Source organism: Gymnoscopelus braueri, assembly GCF_963280865.1.
Source record: "Gymnoscopelus braueri genome assembly, chromosome: 8".
NCBI classification, from domain to species: domain Eukaryota; kingdom Metazoa; phylum Chordata; class Actinopteri; order Myctophiformes; family Myctophidae; genus Gymnoscopelus; species Gymnoscopelus braueri.
In genome coordinates, this window is record NC_137609.1 from 35,715,208 (window position 1) to 35,738,914 (window position 23,707).

The 23,707-nt window shown below is 38.1% G+C and overlaps 2 protein-coding genes across 2 annotated transcripts; both read left to right on the forward strand.

Annotated features, from left to right (window-relative positions):
• On the forward strand, positions 1 to 3,500 carry LOC308090817 (stonustoxin subunit alpha-like; the record flags this gene model as incomplete). The annotated part of the gene is made up of 2 exons (XM_080436090.1): positions 1 to 100; positions 1,771 to 3,500. 2 exons carry the CDS (start codon positions 1 to 3, stop codon positions 3,498 to 3,500), a joined length of 1,830 nt encoding a protein of 609 aa, XP_080292216.1.
• A 10,604-nt stretch (positions 3,501 to 14,104) lies between these two features.
• LOC308090818 (stonustoxin subunit alpha-like) lies at positions 14,105 to 17,604 on the forward strand (the record flags this gene model as incomplete). Its single annotated transcript, XM_080436091.1, has 2 exons — positions 14,105 to 14,204; positions 15,875 to 17,604. The coding sequence occupies 2 exons, from the start codon at positions 14,105 to 14,107 to the stop codon at positions 17,602 to 17,604; spliced, it is 1,830 nt and encodes a 609-aa protein (XP_080292217.1).
• Positions 17,605 to 23,707: the final 6,103 nt, after the last annotated feature.

The window sequence follows — 23,707 nt, forward strand, 5'->3', positions numbered from 1 at the left end:
ATGGATCCAGAGAGGAGACAAACTATAGAGCTGGCAGCGCTTGGTCGACCCTTCAGCCTTGGCATGCTCTATGACTGTCGCAGAGACTCACTTATCCCAGGTACAGTATACAGCTTTAAATGTAGGATGTGACTATAGACTATACTGCCGTTTATGTTTTTAAACAGATCTAATGATACTACTAATACTCCAGTATTATTACTTAGATGTTTTATGTGAGGTACTCCCAGTGAGAATTCAACTTACAATCCTAATGCTGTATTCAGATTATAAAGCGTGACGCAAAATGAAGATAAGTGTGACACTAAAAGCTATAATATATGTGTTATATACACAAATTAACAAGTAAAGATGTGTTGCAATATTTCGGGTATAATGTGTAGAAGTTTGTGCGAGTTTTGTAAAGAATCTGTAGAAGTAGTTTTGAAGAAAATGCAAAATGGCAGAATTTTTTTTTAGGCAGAAATGGGCATGACCTATGTGGGCCTACAGTTCAAAAGATATGTGCCAAAACGCAAAGTGGACTGGTTTAGCACCACCATGAAACAATTGGGATGGCATGTCTTCCTTGGCCTATTGGCAGGCAGCATACAACATAAATAAGTACAGAGATTTAGGAGATTGGCTCTGGACCAGTGGGCAAACCCCCGGCACTGGAATTGAAGCTCATTTCCAGGTTCTCTTACAGCATGCTGTTCCTATTAATGGCCCAGCAGATGGCGCTAGTTCACCTTCTGCAGAGCAGTGCTGGTTGCAGTAAAAATTATTCTCAATAGAAATGAACGGGCGGACTTTACACTTGATTTCATTACCTTAGTAAATACTTTCATAAACACTTTATGTTTTCAATCGCTAGTTTAAAGTCTTTTTTAAATCATCATGATATGCGTTTAGTAAATTATGGTCCCATTCATTTAAAAATGAATGATAGAGTAGGGTATGTTTCTACGGCTTTTGCTGGTTCTACCAAGTGAAGACCCGCCCTCGCTGCGGTTACATCCAATAGCAATTGTTTCCGGTTTCATTACGGTACCAGAAGTTCAAAGATGGCGGATTTCAATTATTTTTGTATTTTTGTTTTGGCCACGATCAGAGTTAATTACAATTATAATAGCTGTAATAGAAATGTATAATTAATCATAAGTGTATTAATTTAAGTAAAACATATACTTAAATCTATGCAAGAACATCACACAACCATTTATGACCATTTTAATTAACAACTTGATTCACTTATTTGACCGGAGTCCCCAGGGCTCTATACTAGATCTGCTCCTTTTCCCCTCTACACCACATTGCGTTGCAACATGACACGTATGCTTGTACATCTGCTATTCTAGGTGAACGTTCTCCCCAGAATAGGGATGCTAGTGGTTAAAGCACCCAAATACCACATAGTGTGACTCATTGTTACAAAGCAATATGAGTTATGAGTGCTTATAACTGTAATTATACTAGTATTATTAGTAAGAAGATTATAATGCATTTATAACATAATGTCATTATAAAATGTTTCCGTCAGGAATTAGTGAAGCTATTTCAAATGTTTTTCCACAACATAACTTTGCAATCAATAAACAAAAAATAACAATATGGAACAGATAGCGAGGATAATGTATGGGCAAAGATGAAAATAAAATAAGGAAGAAATACACACTTCACCTGTATTCTGGATGAATTCCAAGGCTGTTTACAAAATATATATTTTATTCATCAACCACAGTGAAACAAGTGATGAAGGTAACTTGCTGTTTATTTCATCTATTACAGGCTTTACATTGTGGGATTTTGAAGATCTACTAAAGGACACAAGAACAAGACCCCAGCTCAACACTGAATTGGAAATAGTCACATCTGAAACAATAGAGTACAAAACTTCATCACTGGATGTTAAAGCTTCCTTGAAAGCAAGTTTCTTGGCTGGACTGGTAGAGGTTGGTGGCTCTGCCAAATATCTCAAAGATTGCAAGACTTCACAAAATCAGGCCAGAGTAACATTAAAATACAAAGTTACCACAGAGTTCCAAGAACTGTCAATGAATACACTTGGACCAAGCAATATAAAACATTCACACGTCTTTGATTCTAACATGGCAACACATGTTGTCACTGGTATCCTTAAAGGGGCACACGCCTTCTTTGTATTTGACCGTGATGTGTCTCATGAAGAGAATTGTCAACACATTGAAGGCAACATGAAGGTAATAATCAAACAGATTCCATTCCTGGCAATAGATGGTCAAGGATCTTTACAAATAGAAGGCAAGGAAATTTCAAAAAGTGAGAAATTCTCCTGCAAGTTCCATGGGGACTTTTCACTGAAGAAAAATCCAGTGTCTTTTAAGGATGCAATAGAAGCTTACCAAAGCCTGCCAGAGTTACTGGGATCAAAGGGAGAGAATGCTGTACCAGTGAAGGTCTGGCTGATGCCTTTGCAGGTTTTAGACTCTAAAGCAGCTCAGCTTGTTCGTCAGATTAGCATTGGACTGGTGAATAGAGTTCAAAGTGTCCTGGAGGACTTCGGTGAACTGGAACTGAGGTGCAATGATGCACTGCACAGGACTGTGGCACAACAGTTCCCACAGATTAGCAAGAAGCTGAAAGATTTTAAAAATCTGTGTGAAGAGTACAAGCTGGACTTTCAGAAAACCTTGTCAGAGAAACTTGTTTCAATCAGAGGAGGTGGGGAAGAGGAGAGTGCGCTTGCAGAGGTCCTGAAAATAAGACACTCATCTCCTTTCAACAACAAAGACCTGAGTGAGTGGATGCGCTGCAAAGAGAGAGAAATAAACATCATCAAGTCCCTTACTGACATGATGAAAAACACAAAGATTGTCTCAAGTCATAATGAACTTGATCAAATAATCTCCAGTCCAGAAACAGAGCATGTTGTATGCTTTGCTTTCACGTCATTGCAAATGGCTGAACCATATCTGTCAACTTTATCAACCTACTTAAGCGAAAGATCCAAACAAGTGAACACACAAGATACTGCACTTCATACCCATGATGTAGAAAAGGAACAATGGTACTTTTCAAAAGATGTCTATCAATCACTGAGACAGAAAGCAAAGCTTCTCATTGATTTTTCAGAGGCCAACAAGGAAAACAAGAATATCCACTTCCTAACAACAGCTATACCAAATGAGAGTCAAAAGGGTGCAAGCATCTACCTTTATAAGGGTGGGGTTGAGGTCAATGACAATTTTGAGCCACCTTCAAAACCTGAAAAAACAGAAGCAACTGACATAACCCGTACCAGTGTGACACTCAAGATGCAACCACCAGGATTTGGAGCAGAAGACATCAGCCACTACTCTATTGAGTACTGTGTTACTGGACAAGATGACTGGCAACAACAGACTGCATCTAAAGCTGATGAAGTCACAGTGTCCAATTTGACTCCAGACACAGAGTACACGTTCAGATACCGAGCAGTGTGTCCAGTTGGCAGAGGGCCAGCCAGTGAAGTCAGTAGACGCACGGTTCAAGTTGAGTGACGCTGAGTTCGATTAAATTTGTTTTAATATGAATTACAGTTAATACAGGCAACTAGGCTATTTAAAAAAGGTGCTCGCCTGGCCCTGAACATTAAACCCCTGCATTAAACATTCTTAATGCTCTAAACACAATTAATTATGGCTAATTATTATTATTATTATTTGATTCGGGATATTAACAGCAAATACATACATTCAATACGGTGCGTGCCTGGCCCTGAACAGAAAAACCCAGTGTTAAACATTTTAACAGCTCTAAAAACAATTAATTAGTCCTAGTTATTATTATTATTATTATTATTATTATTATTTGATTCTGGATGTATTTACGTCGCATAGACCAGACGTTCAATACAGACGTCTGATCCTCAGACAGCAGACCAACGAAACGTTCAATCCTAACGATTTGGTATACTGCAGAACCGTACGATAGAAACGTTTCAGCCTGGAGACAGGGTTGAGTTGAAGCATTCTCACATGAACTATCAGTTAACTGGGAGAAACCCACTACGCTTGGAGATCATTAAAGACCCCACCCACCCCCATAAAATACTATTTTCCCCACTAAAATCAAGAAGGGTAAAGGGATACAAGATCCTCTCAGCACGTACCAGCAGGCTGAGGAACAGTTTCTTCCCACAGGCCATCAGGCTGTTAAATGACAGTGGAAAATGAAATGTGCAATAACTGTACTCTGCACTATGCACTTTCCTTAAACTGATTTGCCTGTGTTTGTTTATTTATTGCTTATGAGCGTTTTTAGGTTGTTTTATCATGTTTTTATTGTTTTATTATTGGAGCTTCCGAGCGTAAGTTTTTCACATGTATGTACCTGTGCATCTAAGTGACAATAAAAGTGAATCCGTGAATCCGAATCCGATGGTGTGACTGTGGAGAGCTACAGTGTGGAGTACGTAAAGGTATCCACTGGAATGAAACATGAACAACTGCAGTGGAATAAACTGACATCAAAAGCTGAAAAGGCCATCATTTCTGGCCTTGAACCAATGCAGCTATGCAGTTAGAATCAGATGTGAGTGTGGTGTAGCTGGTAGAAGCAAGGAAAGCATTACAGTCCCTGTTCAGACAACAGAGGCATGTCAACGTCTGAATTCTACAGGCCTAAATGCACACTCATCAATTCAGGGTCACCCATAGTTTACAAGGTTCCTCTGGAAATAAAAAAAGATAGACATTGATGGATGCAAGAGCTATAGTTTTGGGAAGGAAAGCAAGAGGCAACATCGCACCATCATGGTTCTTGGAGAAATTGGAGCGGGAAAGACCACCCTCATCAATGGGATGATCAACTACATACTGGGTGTCCAATGGGAGGATTCATCTCGGTTCACGTTAATTGATGAGGATCAAACAACTGCTCAAAATGTGAGTCAGACATCTGAAGTCACTGTATACATAGCCTGAGGCTACGAGCTCAATCCATGGTCTTGAAGGGCGGACCCAAACACAGCCCCCTGGATTTGTGCGTGGCTTCCTATTGCTTCACCAATCTATGTCCCCGCCTCCCCTCCCCCCCTCGGCCTGTGCACGGAGCACGCTGACGTCACCAAATTTAGAGCGACGCCCCTCTGCACTCTGATTGGTTAGGAGATAACAAGGTCCAAGACCATCGTTCCTGCATCGCTCCCCCAGGCTTTTTTTCTTTTGTAACAAAAAAAAAAGCCTGGGTTTCCGAGGCTACTGTATACAAGATTAACCATCAAGAGGGATTTCAGATTAACTATTCACTAACCATCATTGACACACCATGTTTTGGTGACATTCAGAGAATACAAAGAGACTGGCTGATCTCAGAGCAGCTGAACAAACTTTTCAAAGACCCACATGGTGTCTCTGAAATTGATGCAGTTTGTTTTGTTGCTCCAGCCTCTCTTGCACGGCTAACACCTACACAGAGATATGTGTTTGATTCTCTGCTCTCAATCTTTGGAAAAGACATATAAGACAACATCAGGGTTTTGGTGACATTTGCAGATGGTAATATTCCACCAGTCCTGGAGGCAATCAAAGCCTCAGGGGTCCCATGTCCAACAAAAGAGGGACAGCCACTTCATTTAAAATTAAACAATTCTGCCTTGTTTGCAAATAACAAATCTCGTGAGGATGAAGTAGGCTCCTTTGATAAAATGTTTTGGGACATGCGTGTCAAAAGCATGAAGAACTTCTTCAAAGCTTTGAACCTAATTAGTACAAAAAGTTTGACTTTAACAAAGGAGGTCCTCGGAGAACGAAAGAAGCTTGGAACCTTGGTTGAAAACTTGCAGAAGCAGGTCATACTTGCGTTAGCTAAGCTCGATGAGATAAAACAAACAGCTCAAATACTTGAAAATCACAAAACAGAGATTTCTGATGTCAAAGAAAAGCGAACAGTGAAAGATATACGAGAAAAGTATCAAACAGCTTTAAAGAAAAAGATGTGTGTTGGACATGATCGCTAAATTTGATGCAGAATATGATGATCTGCAGCTGCAGGTGGTAAATCTTATGGAGATGTCACACAGACTGAAAGATATCGCACTGAAGCCCAATCCACTTTCCACTCCAGAGTAGGCCTACATTGACCGGCTCATTGAGGGAGAGAAGGCTGAATGCAAACCAGGCTACATGGATCGCATTAAGTCCCTGAAGGAAATGAGAGGAAAGGCAGTGTACATGGCTATGGTAGAAAAAGGAGAAACTCTCCTCTCTGACAACATTTTACAAACTGTTCAGGACCAGTACACCACTGACTTTGAGGTTGGACTGTGTATATTAATAATAAAGAAAACAGACAAAAGTATTTTTTCGATATTTATATCAAAAAGAATAAAGTGATCAGTGGGTTCTTTAATTCTAACCCTCTTGTTTACTACTTAGAATGTCCCTGTCGTTGTATTTATGTTGGCAGGACAAAATGAAAAGGAAAACAGATTAGACCTTACATGTTTAACTCTAAAACCTATTACATTTACAGGGCTTTATGAATCTATTACTTTTACTCCTTTGTTTTAAACATGTGCTGTATTCAAAATGTTTAACATGAAAACATGTTTTCTTTGTTGTGATTTTATTTGTGATTTTATTTTTATTTTTTATAGTGATACAGTGTGTACAATATGGTAGTTGTTTGCTTTGCATTTTAACACAGCCTACCAAAGATTCCTGTTACAACTCATACAGTTGTCAGACATGATTGAATAAAGTCCTTTTCACCAGAGTTTTCGATTGGTTTTGATGAGCTGAAACTTGCAGATTGCAGATGAGAGTTATTAAACCAATCCAGATCATAATGAGTCAAATTAGTAAAGACTATGGTGACCATAATCCTTTGTGTACTGGACTTGGATCATGCTCTGTGCAATGGAAGTAAAGGGCTGCTCAAGCATGTGATGCTATGGGCACTATATTAAGATTATATTAAGTGATGATTATAATCAGTATCCAGCTCAAATCAGGGGTGTAAATAATTACCATGTTATGTGATGCTTTATCTGTTCAGAAAAATCTATGTCAAAAAACAAATACCTGTTATAGCTGTTCTAAAGCTATACTGTGATGAGCAAAATGGAATTACATAATATGAGATTAACAATAAATTGTATTCACAAACAGTTTCTTTTGTGAAAATAAATGCTAAATAGCTCTATATTCTGATAGTAATCATTGGGGCTATTCTTCCAATTCTATTCAGAAAGCCATACAATATTGTGCTATTATGTCTCTCATCACAAACATAAAACCTACTAGTCTCTTATAGTTGAGTGAGTTGACTTTGTCAACTTTTTATGTTACTGAAATAACATCACACAAATTGAACGTTGCTTTTGACATGGGACTACTGCTGTATACGTTTACTATTCTTACTGTTATTCTACTCTTGTTGAATATTGGTATTAGCATATTGACTATTGGTTAGCTAATTTGATGACTAAATAAGACAATCATGTTTTCATAATACCATAGTGTAGCATTATTTTAGGAGTCCTGTTGTGACTCTTGTATTGAGGGAAACATTGTGTTGACAAGATGTAATGGTATGTTGTATGTAGGGAATAGAAAAGCAGTGGACTGGATATAGAATTTTGTGTGACTGTTGGTATATGGAATAATGATTTTTGGTGATTGCTTTGCCAATGTGGAAAGGAATAATGCTGTAACTGTTGAATTCATATGGATTGCTCCTGTGACATACTGAAGTGAGAGTGTGTGTGTGTGTGTGTGTGTGTGTGTGTGTGTGTGTGTGTGTGTGTGTGTGTGTGTGTGTGTGTGTGTGTGTGTGTGTGTGTGTGTGTGTGTGTGTGTGTGTGTGTGTGTGTGTGTGTGTGTGTGTGTGTGTGTGTGTGTGTGTGTGTATCCTGATATTTGGGGGGGTTATTTAATGCCAGTGAGGATGCTGTGTATGATTGCGATGGAGAACAATACAAAATGAAATCTATGATTCCTTTAGACAAGTGCAAATAATATTTGTACCAACAACTTATGATTAATGCATTATCTCTAGGCTAAATCATTTGTTTGTTTGCTTGTTTGTTTGTTTTTGTTGAATGAAGTGTCTCATGACACTTTTTTGTCTAAAAATAATTAGGCTTTGGACTGTGGATGAAAATAAATGTTTATCACAGGATGTTATAAAAAAATAAAAATAAATCTCCAGCTCATCAAGCTTTCAATCTCACATGAAATTCAGACATAAATCCAATACACTGCAGCATTTATACACTATTTATAAACTTTCTCTTCTCCCTCACATGTTCATTTCAGGATGTAATTACTGCCAGATCACTCACTCTGGCTCTCTCTTCAATTGGCTCCTTGTAACGTTGCTCTGGAATAAAAAGTTATCAAAACATGCAATGTTACTTCAGTCTTAAGCAATATTTTTGTTGTGTTTTATATTTTCAAAAACATTTCAATTGTGTTTGTTATTAGCTTGTTATTTGATGGCTCTCAAAATGTTGCATACCGGCGTGTTGTGAGCTTGTAGATTGTAGAAATGTAATGACTTTCCCAAAATAGGGACACCAGGGTTAATTAAAACACCAAGTCGTTAAAATAATAATAAAACATGAAATTATATATTATTTTTTAATTTGCATTACAGATATTGCAAGAAATGCAACATGGACAACTTGAAGCAGCACTATGTAACTTTTTTAATGAATAAAATTGTAATTGTTTCTGTATGGTAGATTATGTTAATATAATATAACTTGTGCAATTGGGTAGGTTGTATTTTGTTTCCCTGCTCTTCTATGGAGAAATTCAGATTGTGTCATGTCTCACCTAGATAGACACAGAATCTGACTCGAATGCAGCACTGCAGCAAACCGGGTTAAAATTTGGGGTAGAAGAGGATAGCTTTAAGGGGTAATAATTCCCTTTGCCTCCCATCTCTATGGCTCAAGTAAAACACAGTTTGTGTGGTGTCGTCCACCATCCATACAGACTCAGATTTGTTGGTTTGAATGTGAACCCTGAACCCTACAAATCACACGCGAATTAACACAGGGATGACCATGGCAGCAAATGAATCGTCCAGGTGTGTTACCTGTTTAGTGCTAGACGACTTCTGATTTTCCAGCACAACTAATTTGACAAGACATCAATGTCACCATGACACAAAACTCATACGATTAATTATTTTTTGTCAAGTCGAATGGGAAATGCATTTGTCTCATAAGCAAAGCTGCACAGTGTAGAAAGGCTATACTTGAAAAGACACTTTCCGACAAACCCCACGGCATTTCACAAGACTTCTGCAGAGAAAAAGAATAATGTAACTGAATATTTTTGCAATATTTTAAGTAAAGTATTTGTCTCATCAGCAACAACTTCACAACGATAATATCCACATAATATCACCACACCTTTCTAACTGAGAGTGAACTGAAAGAAGCAAAGGGGTCTTTTTGGTTCAGCTTCTGAAATTCAGGCTCTGGAACAATGGGTCTCAGTCGACCAAATGTCCTAGAGGGCCCCCCTGACCTTTGGACCCTTTGGCCCAACAGGCGCCCGTTCAGGGTTCCAGCTCTGGTTTTGCACCTACAAGGTTTCCACCCAACAGTGATGATATGGTGCTCTCTCGTACACAGAGAAACACATCAATGTGGTGTGACCCCTCTCATATACTGATACTAGCAGTCACAGGGCTAACATCATTTCTGTTATGTCACACATTATATTGTTGTTGTTGTTGTTGTTGTTGTTTACCCTGCACATGAACCAATTTGGGTTGGACATACACATCACTTCATCTTTTTTCCAACTATGTGTCTGTACCAATGAAGATTGACCACTAAATGCTCTGTGTCTCAGTGGCCAAGCTAAGAGAAACCTTATCATGTTATTTGCCTCAATGTTCACCGTTTCTGATGCTGTCAATGCTCTGAATGGGACATTATCACGTTTAGTCAGATGAATGAATGGTCTAGGTGAGATACTGACCTACCCACGTTTAATCAGACTATTGATTGGATCAAGAGATACTGACCTACCGACGGAGGTGTTTTGTATAAAGTATAGTTTTGGACTGTGTCTGAGGCACGCCGTCTCAAGTGAACTGAAGCCACGAGAGGCACCACTGAGTGAGCCAAAGCGAGCGAGTTGCTGTGCCGAACGTTGCGACGTTCGCTTGAGCCGACTCAGCGCCGTCCGAGTTATGTACCGGTAGGCACAGAATCGTAAATCATGTTGTGGGGACAGCTCTGTCCCCGGGTAAGTCAGTATCTCACCAATCAATAGTCTGATTACACGTGGGTAGGTCAATATCTCACCTACAGTACTCAGACCATTCAATCATCTGATTACACGGGATAATGTCCCATTCAGTGCATTGATAGCATCAGAAGCCGGTGCAATGTTCAATGTTCAAGCTGGAGGAAGCACAGATGATTGTGTGCTGCTTATTTACACAACCGCTGTGAAATCCATGTCACTCACCACAGTTCCTCAAACTTTGACATTTCAACAGTTTTCTGAGGATTATCAAGAATATGACATGTTAAACCTTTCATTACTTATTCTTTATAAGTGAAGACAGTGTGCAGGACTCCCTCTCCATTCTCCCTTTTCCTTCCATATTCAGCATCTATACTCCGACGCCCCTGTCCGTTTTCTGCAAAAGGACTTATCTTAAAACCTTTCATTACGAAAATTGGAGCCACTAGGTCATTATGACCAATTTATGTACAGTATATAATTAAGAATTTACTTTTGTATCCAGCTCCATGTCTCATGTAAAACAGTTCATGGTTGACTGGAGACAGTACTGAACCCTTTATATGTATATCAGACAAGAATAGATAAAACACATTGTAAGATGGGTGGCAATGCAAAATAGTAGCATTTTTAATACAAATGTGGCCGTGCGTTCCTAGGTGTGCGTGCCTTAACCTGGGTGTCACTTTTGATCCTGACCTGAATCTCAAAACACGTTGACACATTGTGAGCTTGTAGATTGGCTTTTTTTTTTGAAAAAAACTACGGTATAGTTCAAAGCTATAAATACAAGCATAAAATAGGGAAAACCTAACACCTAAACCTAACCTCTAAATGCCTAATCCTAACGCTAACCCCAACCTGATTTTATTTTATTTTATTGTAAACCTCTAAATATATGTTTTAATCACAACCATTTTTCTTGTGTGGAGTGTGGACCAGGCAAATTCTATACTTGTGGGGATATTTGGTCCTCATAAGTATAGAAATACAAGCGCTCTCGTGTGCACGCACATGAGCGCACGCACACGCACAAACACACACACACACACACACACACACACACACACACACACACACACACACACACACACACACACACACACACACACACACACACACACACACACACACACAAAGTAACTATGTTCATTTACTTAAGTACTGTACTTAAGTAGAATTTTGCAAACTTTAGTTACTAGTTACTTTGGAGATTTTTATTATTATTATTACAAAACATACATTAACCACTTCAGCCCTATATAAATTTCGGCAGTATTGATACTTTTACATAAGTAACAAATTTGAGAACTTTTTCCACCACTGAAACACACACACACGCACACACGCACGCACGCACACACACACACACACACACACACACACACACACACACACACACACACACACACACACACACACACACACACACACACACACACACACACACACACACACACACACACACACACACATTGTGGGTGGAGCTTCATTAGTTTGTTTGTACTGTATCTCTCTATCAATGTGTCTCCGCCCAGTCTCTGTATATAACAGGTATTAGAAACACATTTTAGTATCACGCCTGCCTGACACTGTGTGACTGACTGCAACTACAACACATTCAACAATTACATTTGAAGGAAATTTCATCCATTGCAATTACATTTGCATTTCTACAGACGAGGACGTTGGATTCATCACGACTTGTGACAGGTAAGGACATACAGGATCACATTGAATTGAATTGAATTGAATTGAATTGAATTGAATTGAATTGAATTGAATTGAATTGAATTGAATTGAATTGAATTGAATTGAATTGAATTGAATTGGCAGGATAATCCAACAAAGAAAATTGATGGTGTTTAGTATTCTGAAAGGTGTAAAATGTTAACTGATCTTAATGGAGGCATAAAAAAAGACAAATTACAGGTTTAAATATGTAATTTCACAGAAAATATTGTTATCTATTGTAAGAAAAAACTTCGTTTGAGACTACTACTTGAGGAAAACTCACCACATAGGCTGCATGGCAACTTCCTTGACCTCACTCTAATCTAATACAAGCCTGGAACTGGTGTTTTAATGCCTCCAAGTACACATCTAGGGTCAGGTTGCCTTTTTGTTCTCAATCCACGTTGTGGATCAGTAGCCAGGGAATTTGGTAAATTCATGCACCTTTTCTGAATTGATCGTACATTTGGGCATTTTCTGCATTATTGATCACAGATCCTCGAGAGGGTAACCTTATCAATAAATATGATCATTATCGTACATCTGCCAACACTGATGGTGTTACATTGGACAATACAACTGTATGACGTGGAAAAAGTAATCACATTTATTTTACTCAAGCAAAAGCAGCAATACTTGCATGTGCTGTTAGTCTAAAAGTGCTGTATGCAAAGTTTTACTTGAGTAAAAATACAAAAGTATTGGCTTTAACATATACTTCCGGTAAAGTAAACCTTTCAAAATGTGCCTTTTTATGAATAGCCGATCTACGAGCTCACGACAAGTCATGATGCGATGCGTTGTGAGCTTGTAGATCGGCTATTTTCAAATACCCAAAGTATAAAATAGGGCTTAAGTGGTTAATGTATATTTCGCAATAATAGTCATCTAAATCTGCAAAGTAATTAGTAACAAAAGTTGTCTAATAAGTGTCGTGGAGTAAAAGTGTGATATTTGCCTCTGAGTTGTAATGGAGTAGAAGCACAAAGTAGCCTATTAAAAAAAAGGAAATACTAAAGTAAAATAGAACCAGAATGGTTCCCTTTTTTGGTTCTTGGGACGTCTCATTGGCTCTTTGAGGCACCTTTAACCACTTAAACCCTTGCATCCCAATCGGTCACCTCTATAATGCTTTATAAGCTCATTTATATTGCAATATAATGCCCTTATGAGGCATTATAATGCTTGTTATACATGTTTATAATCATGTATAACGACTTATAACCATGTTTATAATGTTATATAACTGCTGGTCATAATGCATTATTATGCTCAGACTCAGAGGATTCTACTGTCAAGGTGTCACTTTGAGGTTTACTGTAATTAAATATTCAACCAGAAGACGTGTAAAAGTGTGTTGCGGTATGTGTTGTTAAAGACACACACACATATACATTATATATATATATATATATATATATATATATATATATATATATATATATATATATATATATATATATGTATATATATATGTGTTTTGCAATAGTGCACAGATTGTAGACATATACAGTATGTCCAGCAGATGAGGCACTTTGTCAGAAAGGATCTCCCCTCACACTGAAATTGATGGTATGCAGCTGTCTGCCGTGTTACTATGACAACACATTGTTATCTCTGGTGCACTTTTCATCTACTAGACGTTTGGAGTAAAAATTTGCTTCATGTTCGGATCAATAACTCTTAAATGTGTTAAAAAGTGTTCATACCCGACCCGAAGCAAAACTCTTCTCATCAATGCATTCAAAGACAGTGTATTGAAGGTAAGGGTAGTTCTCTCCTAGATACACACCCTGCCCCCAAATAATCTTTATCCTTCCAAATAACCTTCAATCTCAAATTCAGAATCATTCACAGACTCATCTAGTTTAGTTTCAGAGAGAAGGAGATAATTCCCACCTTACCGTTGCCAAACATAGATCTTAATTCATCTTAATGTCCCTTTTATGCCCATATATGGAGATCTCTGTATCATCTGTTCTTATCTCTTGTGTGCCCACATATGGAGATACCTGATGGCATCAGTATATGCCCATAACTGGGCTCCTTAAATAAATGGGCATATCGGTCATTGATGTGTTGTTATTATGTATTTCTACTATAACTCATTTAGAATGAATGAATGATTTATTTTCTCCAGTGCAGTGTAAGCCATGGATCCAGAGAGGAGACAAACTATAGAGCTGGCAGCGCTTGGTCGACCCTTCAGCCTTGGCATGCTCTATGACTGTCGCAGAGACTCACTTATCCCAGGTACAGTATACAGCTTTAAATGTAGGATGTGACTATAGACTATACTGCCGTTTATGTTTTTAAACAGATCTAATGATACTACTAATACTCCAGTATTATTACTTAGATGTTTTATGTGAGGTACTCCCAGTGAGAATTCAACTTACAAGCCTAATGCTGTATTCAGATTATAAAGCGTGACGCAAAATGAAGATAAGTGTGACACTAAAAGCTATAATATATGTGTTATATACACAAATTAACAAGTAAAGATGTGTTGCAATATTTCGGGTATAATGTGTAGAAGTTTGTGCGAGTTTTGTAAAGAATCTGTAGAAGTAGTTTTGAAGAAAATGCAAAATGGCAGAAATTATTTTTAGGCAGAAATGGGCATGACCTATGTGGGCCTACAGTTCAAAAGATATGTGCCAAAACGCAAAGTGGACTGGTTTAGCACCACCATGAAACAATTGGGATGGCATGTCTTCCTTGGCCTATTGGCAGGCAGCATACAACATAAATAAGTACAGAGATTTAGGAGATTGGCTCTGGACCAGTGGGCAAACCCCCGGCACTGGAATTGAAGCTCATTTCCAGGTTCTCTTACAGCATGCTGTTCCTATTAATGGCCCAGCAGATGGCGCTAGTTCACCTTCTGCAGAGCAGTGCTGGTTGCAGTAAAAATTATTCTCAATAGAAATGAACGGGCGGACTTTACACTTGATTTCATTACCTTAGTAAATACTTTCATAAACACTTTATGTTTTCAATCGCTAGTTTAAAGTCTTTTTTAAATCATCATGATATGCGTTTAGTAAATTATGGTCCCATTCATTTAAAAATGAATGATAGAGTAGGGTATGTTTCTACGGCTTTTGCTGGTTCTACCAAGTGAAGACCCGCCCTTGCTGCGGTTACATCCAATAGCAATTGTTTCCGGTTTCATTACGGTACCAGAAGTTCAAAGATGGCGGATTTCAATTATTTTTGTATTTTTGTTTTGGCCACGATCAGAGTTAATTACAATTATAATAGCTGTAATAGAAATGTATAATTAATCATAAGTGTATTAATTTAAGTAAAACATATACTTAAATCTATGCAAGAACATCACACAACCATTTATGACCATTTTAATTAACAACTTGATTCACTTATTTGACCGGAGTCCCCAGGGCTCTATACTAGATCTGCTCCTTTTCCCCTCTACACCACATTGCGTTGCAACATGACACGTATGCTTGTACATCTGCTATTCTAGGTGAACGTTCTCCCCAGAATAGGGATGCTAGTGGTTAAAGCACCCAAATACCACATAGTGTGACTCATTGTTACAAAGCAATATGAGTTATGAGTGCTTATAACTGTAATTATACTAGTATTATTAGTAAGAAGATTATAATGCATTTATAACATAATGTCATTATAAAATGTTTCTGTCAGGAATTAGTGAAGCTATTTCAAATGTTTTTCCACAACATAACTTTGCAATCAATAAACAAAAAATAACAATATGGAACAGATAGCGAGGATAATGTATGGGCAAAGATGAAAATAAAATAAGGAAGAAATACACACTTCACCTGTATTCTGGATGAATTCCAAGGCTGTTTACAAAATATATATTTTATTCATCAACCACAGTGAAACAAGTGATGAAGGTAACTTGCTGTTTATTTCATCTATTACAGGCTTTACATTGTGGGATTTTGAAGATCTACTAAAGGACACAAGAACAAGACCCCAGCTCAACACTGAATTGGAAATAGTCACATCTGAAACAATAGAGTACAAAACTTCATCACTGGATGTTAAAGCTTCCTTGAAAGCAAGTTTCTTGGCTGGACTGGTAGAGGTTGGTGGCTCTGCCAAATATCTCAAAGATTGCAAGACTTCACAAAATCAGGCCAGAGTAACATTAAAATACAAAGTTACCACAGAGTTCCAAGAACTGTCAATGAATACACTTGGACCAAGCAATATAAAACATTCACACGTCTTTGATTCTAACATGGCAACACATGTTGTCACTGGTATCCTTAAAGGGGCACACGCCTTCTTTGTATTTGACCGTGATGTGTCTCATGAAGAGAATTGTCAACACATTGAAGGCAACATGAAGGTAATAATCAAACAGATTCCATTCCTGGCAATAGATGGTCAAGGATCTTTACAAATAGAAGGCAAGGAAATTTCAAAAAGTGAGAAATTCTCCTGCAAGTTCCATGGGGACTTTTCACTGAAGAAAAATCCAGTGTCTTTTAAGGATGCAATAGAAGCTTACCAAAGCCTGCCAGAGTTACTGGGATCAAAGGGAGAGAATGCTGTACCAGTGAAGGTCTGGCTGACGCCTTTGCAGGTTTTAGACTCTAAAGCAGCTCAGCTTGTTCGTCAGATTAGCATTGGACTGGTGAATAGAGTTCAAAGTGTCCTGGAGGACTTCGGTGAACTGGAACTGAGGTGCAATGATGCACTGCACAGGACTGTGGCACAACAGTTCCCACAGATTAGCAAGAAGCTGAAAGATTTTAAAAATCTGTGTGAAGAGTACAAGCTGGACTTTCAGAAAACCTTGTCAGAGAAACTTGTTTCAATCAGAGGAGGTGGGGAAGAGGAGAGTGCGCTTGCAGAGGTCCTGAAAAGAAGACACTCATCTCCTTTCAACAACAAAGACCTGAGTGAGTGGATGCGCTGCAAAGAGAGAGAAATAAACATCATCAAGTCCCTTACTGACATGATGAAAAACACAAAGATTGTCTCAAGTCATAATGAACTTGATCAAATAATCTCCAGTCCAGAAACAGAGCATGTTGTATGCTTTGCTTTCACGTCATTGCAAATGGCTGAACCATATCTGTCAACTTTATCAACCTACTTAAGCGAAATATCCAAACAAGTGAACACACAAGATACTGCACTTCATACCCATGATGTAGAAAAGGAACAATGGTACTTTTCAAAAGATGTCTATCAATCACTGAGACAGAAAGCAAAGCTTCTCATTGATTTTTCAGAGGCCAACAAGGAAAACAAGAATATCCACTTCCTAACAACAGCTATACCAAATGAGAGTCAAAAGGGTGCAAGCATCTACCTTTATAAGGGTGGGGTTGAGGTCAATGACAATTTTGAGCCACCTTCAAAACCTGAAAAAACAGAAGCAACTGACATAACCCGTACCAGTGTGACACTCAAGATGCAACCACCAGGATTTGGAGCAGAAGACATCAGCCACTACTCTATTGAGTACTGTGTTACTGGACAAGATGACTGGCAACAACAGACTGCATCTAAAGCTGATGAAGTCACAGTGTCCAATTTGACTCCAGACACAGAGTACACGTTCAGATACCGAGCAGTGTGTCCAGTTGGCAGAGGGCCAGCCAGTGAAGTCAGTAGACGCACGGTTCAAGTTGAGTGACGCTGAGTTCGATGAAATTTGTTTTAATATGAATACAGTTAATACAGGCAACTAGGCTATTTAAAAAAGGTGCTCGTCTGGCCCTGAACATTAAACCCCTGCATTAAACATTCTTAATGCTCTAAACACAATTAATTATGGCTAATTATTATTATTATTATTTGATTCGGGATATTAACAGCAAATACATACATTCAATACGGTGCGTGCCTGGCCCTGAACAGAAAAACCCAGTGTTAAACATTTTAACAGCTCTAAAAACAATTAATTAGTGCTAGTTATTATTATTATTATTATTATTATTATTTGATTCGGGATGTATTTACGTCGCATAGACCAGACGTTCAATACAGACGTCTGATCCTCAGACAGCAGACCAACGAAACGTTCAATCCTAACGATTTGGTATACTGCAGAACCGTACGATAGAAACGTTTCAGCCTGGAGACAGGGTTGAGTTGAAGCATTCTCACATGAACTATCAGTTAACTGGGAGAAACCCACTACGCTTGGAGATCATTAAAGACCCCACCCACCCCCATAAAATACTATTTTCCCCACTAAAATCAAGAAGGGTAAAGGGATACAAGATCCTCTCAGCACGTACCAGCAGGCTGAGGAACAGTTTCTTCCCACAGGCCATCAGGCTGTTAAATGACAGTGGAAAATGAAATGTGCAATAACTGTACTCTGCACTATGCACTTTCCTTAAACTGATTTGCCTGTGTTTGTTTATTTATTGCTTATGAGCGTTTTTAGGTTGTTTTATCATGTTTTTATTGTTTTATTATTGGAGCTTCCGAGCATAAGTTTTTCACATGTATGTACCTGTGCATCTAAGTGACAATAAAAGTGAATCCGTGAATCCGAATCCGATGGTGTGACTGTGGAGAGCTACAGTGTGGAGTACGTAAAGGTATCCACTGGAATGAAACATGAACAACTGCAGTGGAATAAACTGACATCAAAAGCTGAAAAGGCCATCATTTCTGGCCTTGAACCAATGCAGCTATGCAGTTAGAATCAGATGTGAGTGTGGTGTAGCTGGTAGAAGCAAGGAAAGCATTACAGTCCCTGTTCAGACAACAGAGGCATGTCAACGTCTGAATTCTACAGGCCTAAATGCACACTCATCAATTCAGGGTCACCCATAGTTTACAAGGTTCCTCTGGAAATAAAAAAAGATAGACATTTGTGGATGCAAGAGCTATAGTTTTGGGAAGGAAAGCAAGAGGCAACATCGCACCATCATGGTTCTTGGAGAAATTGGAGCGGGAAAGACCACCCTCATCAATGGGATGATCAACTACATACTGGGTGTCCAATGGGAGGATTCATCTCGGTTCACGTTAATTGATGAGGATCAAACAACTGCTCAAAATGTGAGTCAGACATCTGAAGTCACTGTATACAAGATTAACCATCAAGAGGGATTTCAGATTAACTATTCACTAACCATCATTGACACACCATGTTTTGGTGACATTCAGAGAATACAAAGAGACTGGCTGATCTCAGAGCAGCTGAACAAACTTTTCAAAGACCCACATGGTGTCTCTGAAATTGATGCAGTTTGTTTTGTTGCTCCAGCCTCTCTTGCACGGCTAACACCTACACAGAGATATGTGTTTGATTCTCTGCTCTCAATCTTTGGAAAAGACATATAAGACAACATCAGGGTTTTGGTGACATTTGCAGATGGTAATATTCCACCAGTCCTGGAGGCAATCAAAGCCTCAGGGGTCCCATGTCCAACAAAAGAGGGACAGCCACTTCATTTAAAATTAAACAATTCTGCCTTGTTTGCAAATAACAAATCTCGTGAGGATGAAGTAGGCTCCTTTGATAAAATGTTTTGGGACATGCGTGTCAAAAGCATGAAGAACTTCTTCAAAGCTTTGAACCTAATTAGTACAAAAAGTTTGACTTTAACAAAGGAGGTCCTCGGAGAACGAAAGAAGCTTGGAACCTTGGTTGAAAACTTGCAGAAGCAGGTCATACTTGCGTTAGCTAAGCTCGATGAGATAAAACAAACAGCTCAAATACTTGAAAATCACAAAACAGAGATTTCTGATGTCAAAGAAAAGCGAACAGTGAAAGATATACGAGAAAAGTATCAAACAGCTTTAAAGAAAAAGATGTGTGTTGGACATGATCGCTAAATTTGATGCAGAATATGATGATCTGCAGCTGCAGGTGGTAAATCTTATGGAGATGTCACACAGACTGAAAGATATCGCACTGAAGCCCAATCCACTTTCCACTCCAGAGTAGGCCTACATTGACCGGCTCATTGAGGGAGAGAAGGCTGAATGCAAACCAGGCTACATGGATCGCATTAAGTCCCTGAAGGAAATGAGAGGAAAGGCAGTGTACATGGCTATGGTAGAAAAAGGAGAAACTCTCCTCTCTGACAAAATTTTACAAACTGTTCAGGACCAGTACACCACTGACTTTGAGGTTGGACTGTGTATATTAATAATAAAGAAAACAGACAAAAGTATTTTTTCGATATTTATATCAAAAAGAATAAAGTGATCAGTGGGTTCTTTAATTCTAACCCTCTTGTTTACTACTTAGAATGTCCCTGTCGTTGTATTTATGTTGGCAGGACAAAATGAAAAGGAAAACAGATTAGACCTTACATGTTTAACTCTAAAACCTATTACATTTACAGGGCTTTATGAATCTATTACTTTTACTCCTTTGTTTTAAACATGTGCTGTATTCAAAATGTTTAACATTTTTTCTTTGTTGTTTTTTATTTTTATTTTTTAAAGTGATACAGTGTGTACAATATGGTAGTTGTTTGCTTTGCATTTTAACACAGCCTACCAAAGATTCCTGTTACAACTCATACAGTTGTCAGACATGATTGAATAAAGTCCTTTTCACCAGAGTTTTCGATTGGTTTTGATGAGCTGAAACTTGCAGATTGCAGATGAGAGTTATTAAACCAATCCAGATCATAATGAGTCAAATTAGTAAAGACTATGGTGACCATAATCCTTTGTGTACTGGACTTGGATCATGCTCTGTGCAATGGAAGTAAAGGGCTGCTCAAGCATGTGATGCTATGGGCACTATATTAAGATTATATTAAGAGATGATTATAATCAGTATCCAGCTCAAATCAGGGGTGTAAATAATTACCATGTTGTGTGATGCTTTATCTGTTCAGAAAAATCTATGTCAAAAAACAAATACCTGTTATAGCTGTTCTAAAGCTATACTGTGATGAGCAAAATGGAATTACATAATATGAGATTAACAATACATTTTATTCACAAACAGTTTCTTTTGTGAAAATAAATGCTAAATAGCTCTATATTCTGATAGTAATCATTGGGGCTATTCTTCCAATTCTATTCAGAAAGCCATACAATATGCCAATAACACCTCCCGCTCTGATCTCTTATCTAATGCACCAAAAACAAAAAATCCAAGTCGGGCTTGTTTTTGTACTGAATATAACCACTGTGCTTCACAAATCAAAAAGATACTCAACAGACACTGGCATGTTCTCCAAACAGAGCCATCTGTGAAAGACCTCTGCAAATCCCCACCCCTTGTTGCATTTAGGAGAGCACCCACAATCAAAGGTACAGTCATGTACAAAAATATGGTTCAAAAGAAGACCACATGGCTGACAACAACTGGAATGTATAGATGTGGTAACTGTGCCTGTTGCAACAACACAACAGACAAGAAATCATTCAATCATCCCCACACTGGAAGGAAGATTCCTATTCATGAATTTATCAACTGCAAATCGACACATGTGATTTACATGCTGTTATGTCCCTGTGGTCTAGCATACGTAGGACAAACTAAACGACCCCTCAAACAAAGAATATCAGAGCACAAAACTGCAATCCGTACAGGAAATATGGATTATGCAATTGCAAAACATTATGCTGAAGCAAATCATGGTTCACCCTCTTCATTAAAATTCTGTGGGATTGAGAAAATTGTGATGCCTATCAGAGGAGGTGATATTCTAAAGAAACTGGCCCAGAGAGAAATGCAGTGGATATACACACTCAACACTATGACACCCAATGGACTTAATGACGATTAGAGCTTAAAATGCTTTTTGGGTTAAGACTATCTTTGATACCCCTTCACTGTGTATTGGATGTGTTAATTTGTTACTTTATGATATATGCCTCAAATTACCTGTAGTTGTCTGTGTTCTTGCATACTAGTGATTGGACCTTGGAGATTGACTTGAGATTTCAGCTGTTGGTGAACTCTGACCCTTTGTATAAAGTGAGTTGAATTGATGTGATATGAATGCTCTGAGGAAGGCTCATAGCCGAAACGCGTAAGCGTTCAATTTATTGGTGTGCCAATAAAAAAAGTGGAAATGTGAGTAATTTGTCCTCCATTTAATTGATTTTTTTTGGATGTGCTACCTTTTTGGAATTGTTTTAATTCCTTTTTTTTATATGTATACTGAATTTGGGTCTAGCACTCCACTGAGAACCCATTGTTGATGCGCAACCTCTTTTTCTTATTTAGTAATCATTGTCTGTTCACTAACAGGATTCTCCCTGTGTCTCCAGCTCTTTAATGAACAGAAAATAATTTTTTCAGGCCAGGATACCAATTATGTACAATCAGGAGAGAGAACTCATACAGGATACAGAAGAAACGAATGAAATTGGAAGTGAAGACACAAAGAAATGAGTAGACCAAATTGTAATTAGAACAATATAAAATAGCTAGATGCAGAGACCCCCGTTACTACATGTATACAAACCATCTATAGCAATGATTACAATCAGAATATAGAGCTTTAACTTTTAACAAAAAAAACAAAAAATACTTTGAGTATCATTAATTACCTGATGAATGATGAATAAAACATAATTATGAAAGTCTCTGCTGTTTTCTTAGGTGTCGGAATATATGTATAAACGTCAAAATATTCTCATTATAAAACAACAATTTCCATATATATTTTTTTACAGAGGTTTTAATTAGTAGTGTGTGGTATATATCAGACAGAGGTGTTCATTGTGATCCCAGGACGTGAAACAACTGTTTATTGGTTAAACACAGATATGTGACCATGCTGATACTCAAATTCATTACATTTGCCACCTGCTCTCTCATAGAGAACTCTCTTCTATGATGAATTGTTACAATTACAGCAATTCTAGAATGATGAAAATCGGACAGGTATATGCACAGTGCATGAACCTTGGTACAGTCAGTTTGCATGAAATTAAAACCTGAAAATCATTTTGCATGAAATTAAAACCTGAAAATGAGTTAATGCACAGCCTTTTCACCCCACTATGACATGGTTAGCCATGCACGTGAACTCTTGGGCAAACATTTGGCGAAAATAACTGATCGATTGATTGATGTAGTTTATTTAGTAAGACATGAGAATAGGATAGTACATAACAGTACATGGAAGTACAAATTCACAATACAAGGTCTACTAAACTGGAACTCTCATTAAGCACTAAGCTTGTTTAAGATGAGAACCCCATGCACACAAATCATGATGATATATAAGAGGCAGACAGATATACACACTACTATACAGAATGTCATACAATCAGCTTTCAGGTTACTGGTATGAAGAGAGAAAAAATATATATATATATATATATACAAAAGAGGAAAATGAAGGGGGGGTTATAGGTTAAGACTTAGACAGGGGCCATTTTCGAATTGCAGCCTCCTGAAGGTGTATCTTTAGGGCAGTTTTGAAAGTGAGTAGGGTTTTACACTCCTTTACTCCTTTTGGTAGGGCATTCCACATTTTTGATGAATAGTATGAGAACGAGTTCATTCCCTTAGTTGAGCCAAATCTGGGTTGAACATGATTTGTGGAGCTGCCTCTGGTGTTATGATCATGGACTTCATTAACATTTTGGAAGTATTTTGACAAATACAGGGGGATCCCAATGTTGTGGTGTATCTTGAAGACCAGGCCCATAGCAAGTTGCTGTACTCTGTCCTCAACCCTAAGCCATCCAATCCTAGCAAAATGAGCAGGGGTTAGATGGGTTTTGTGATTGAGGCCAAGAAGTAGCCTTACAAGTTTGTTTTGGGATGTTTGGAGCCTTGTTTTTAAGGCCTT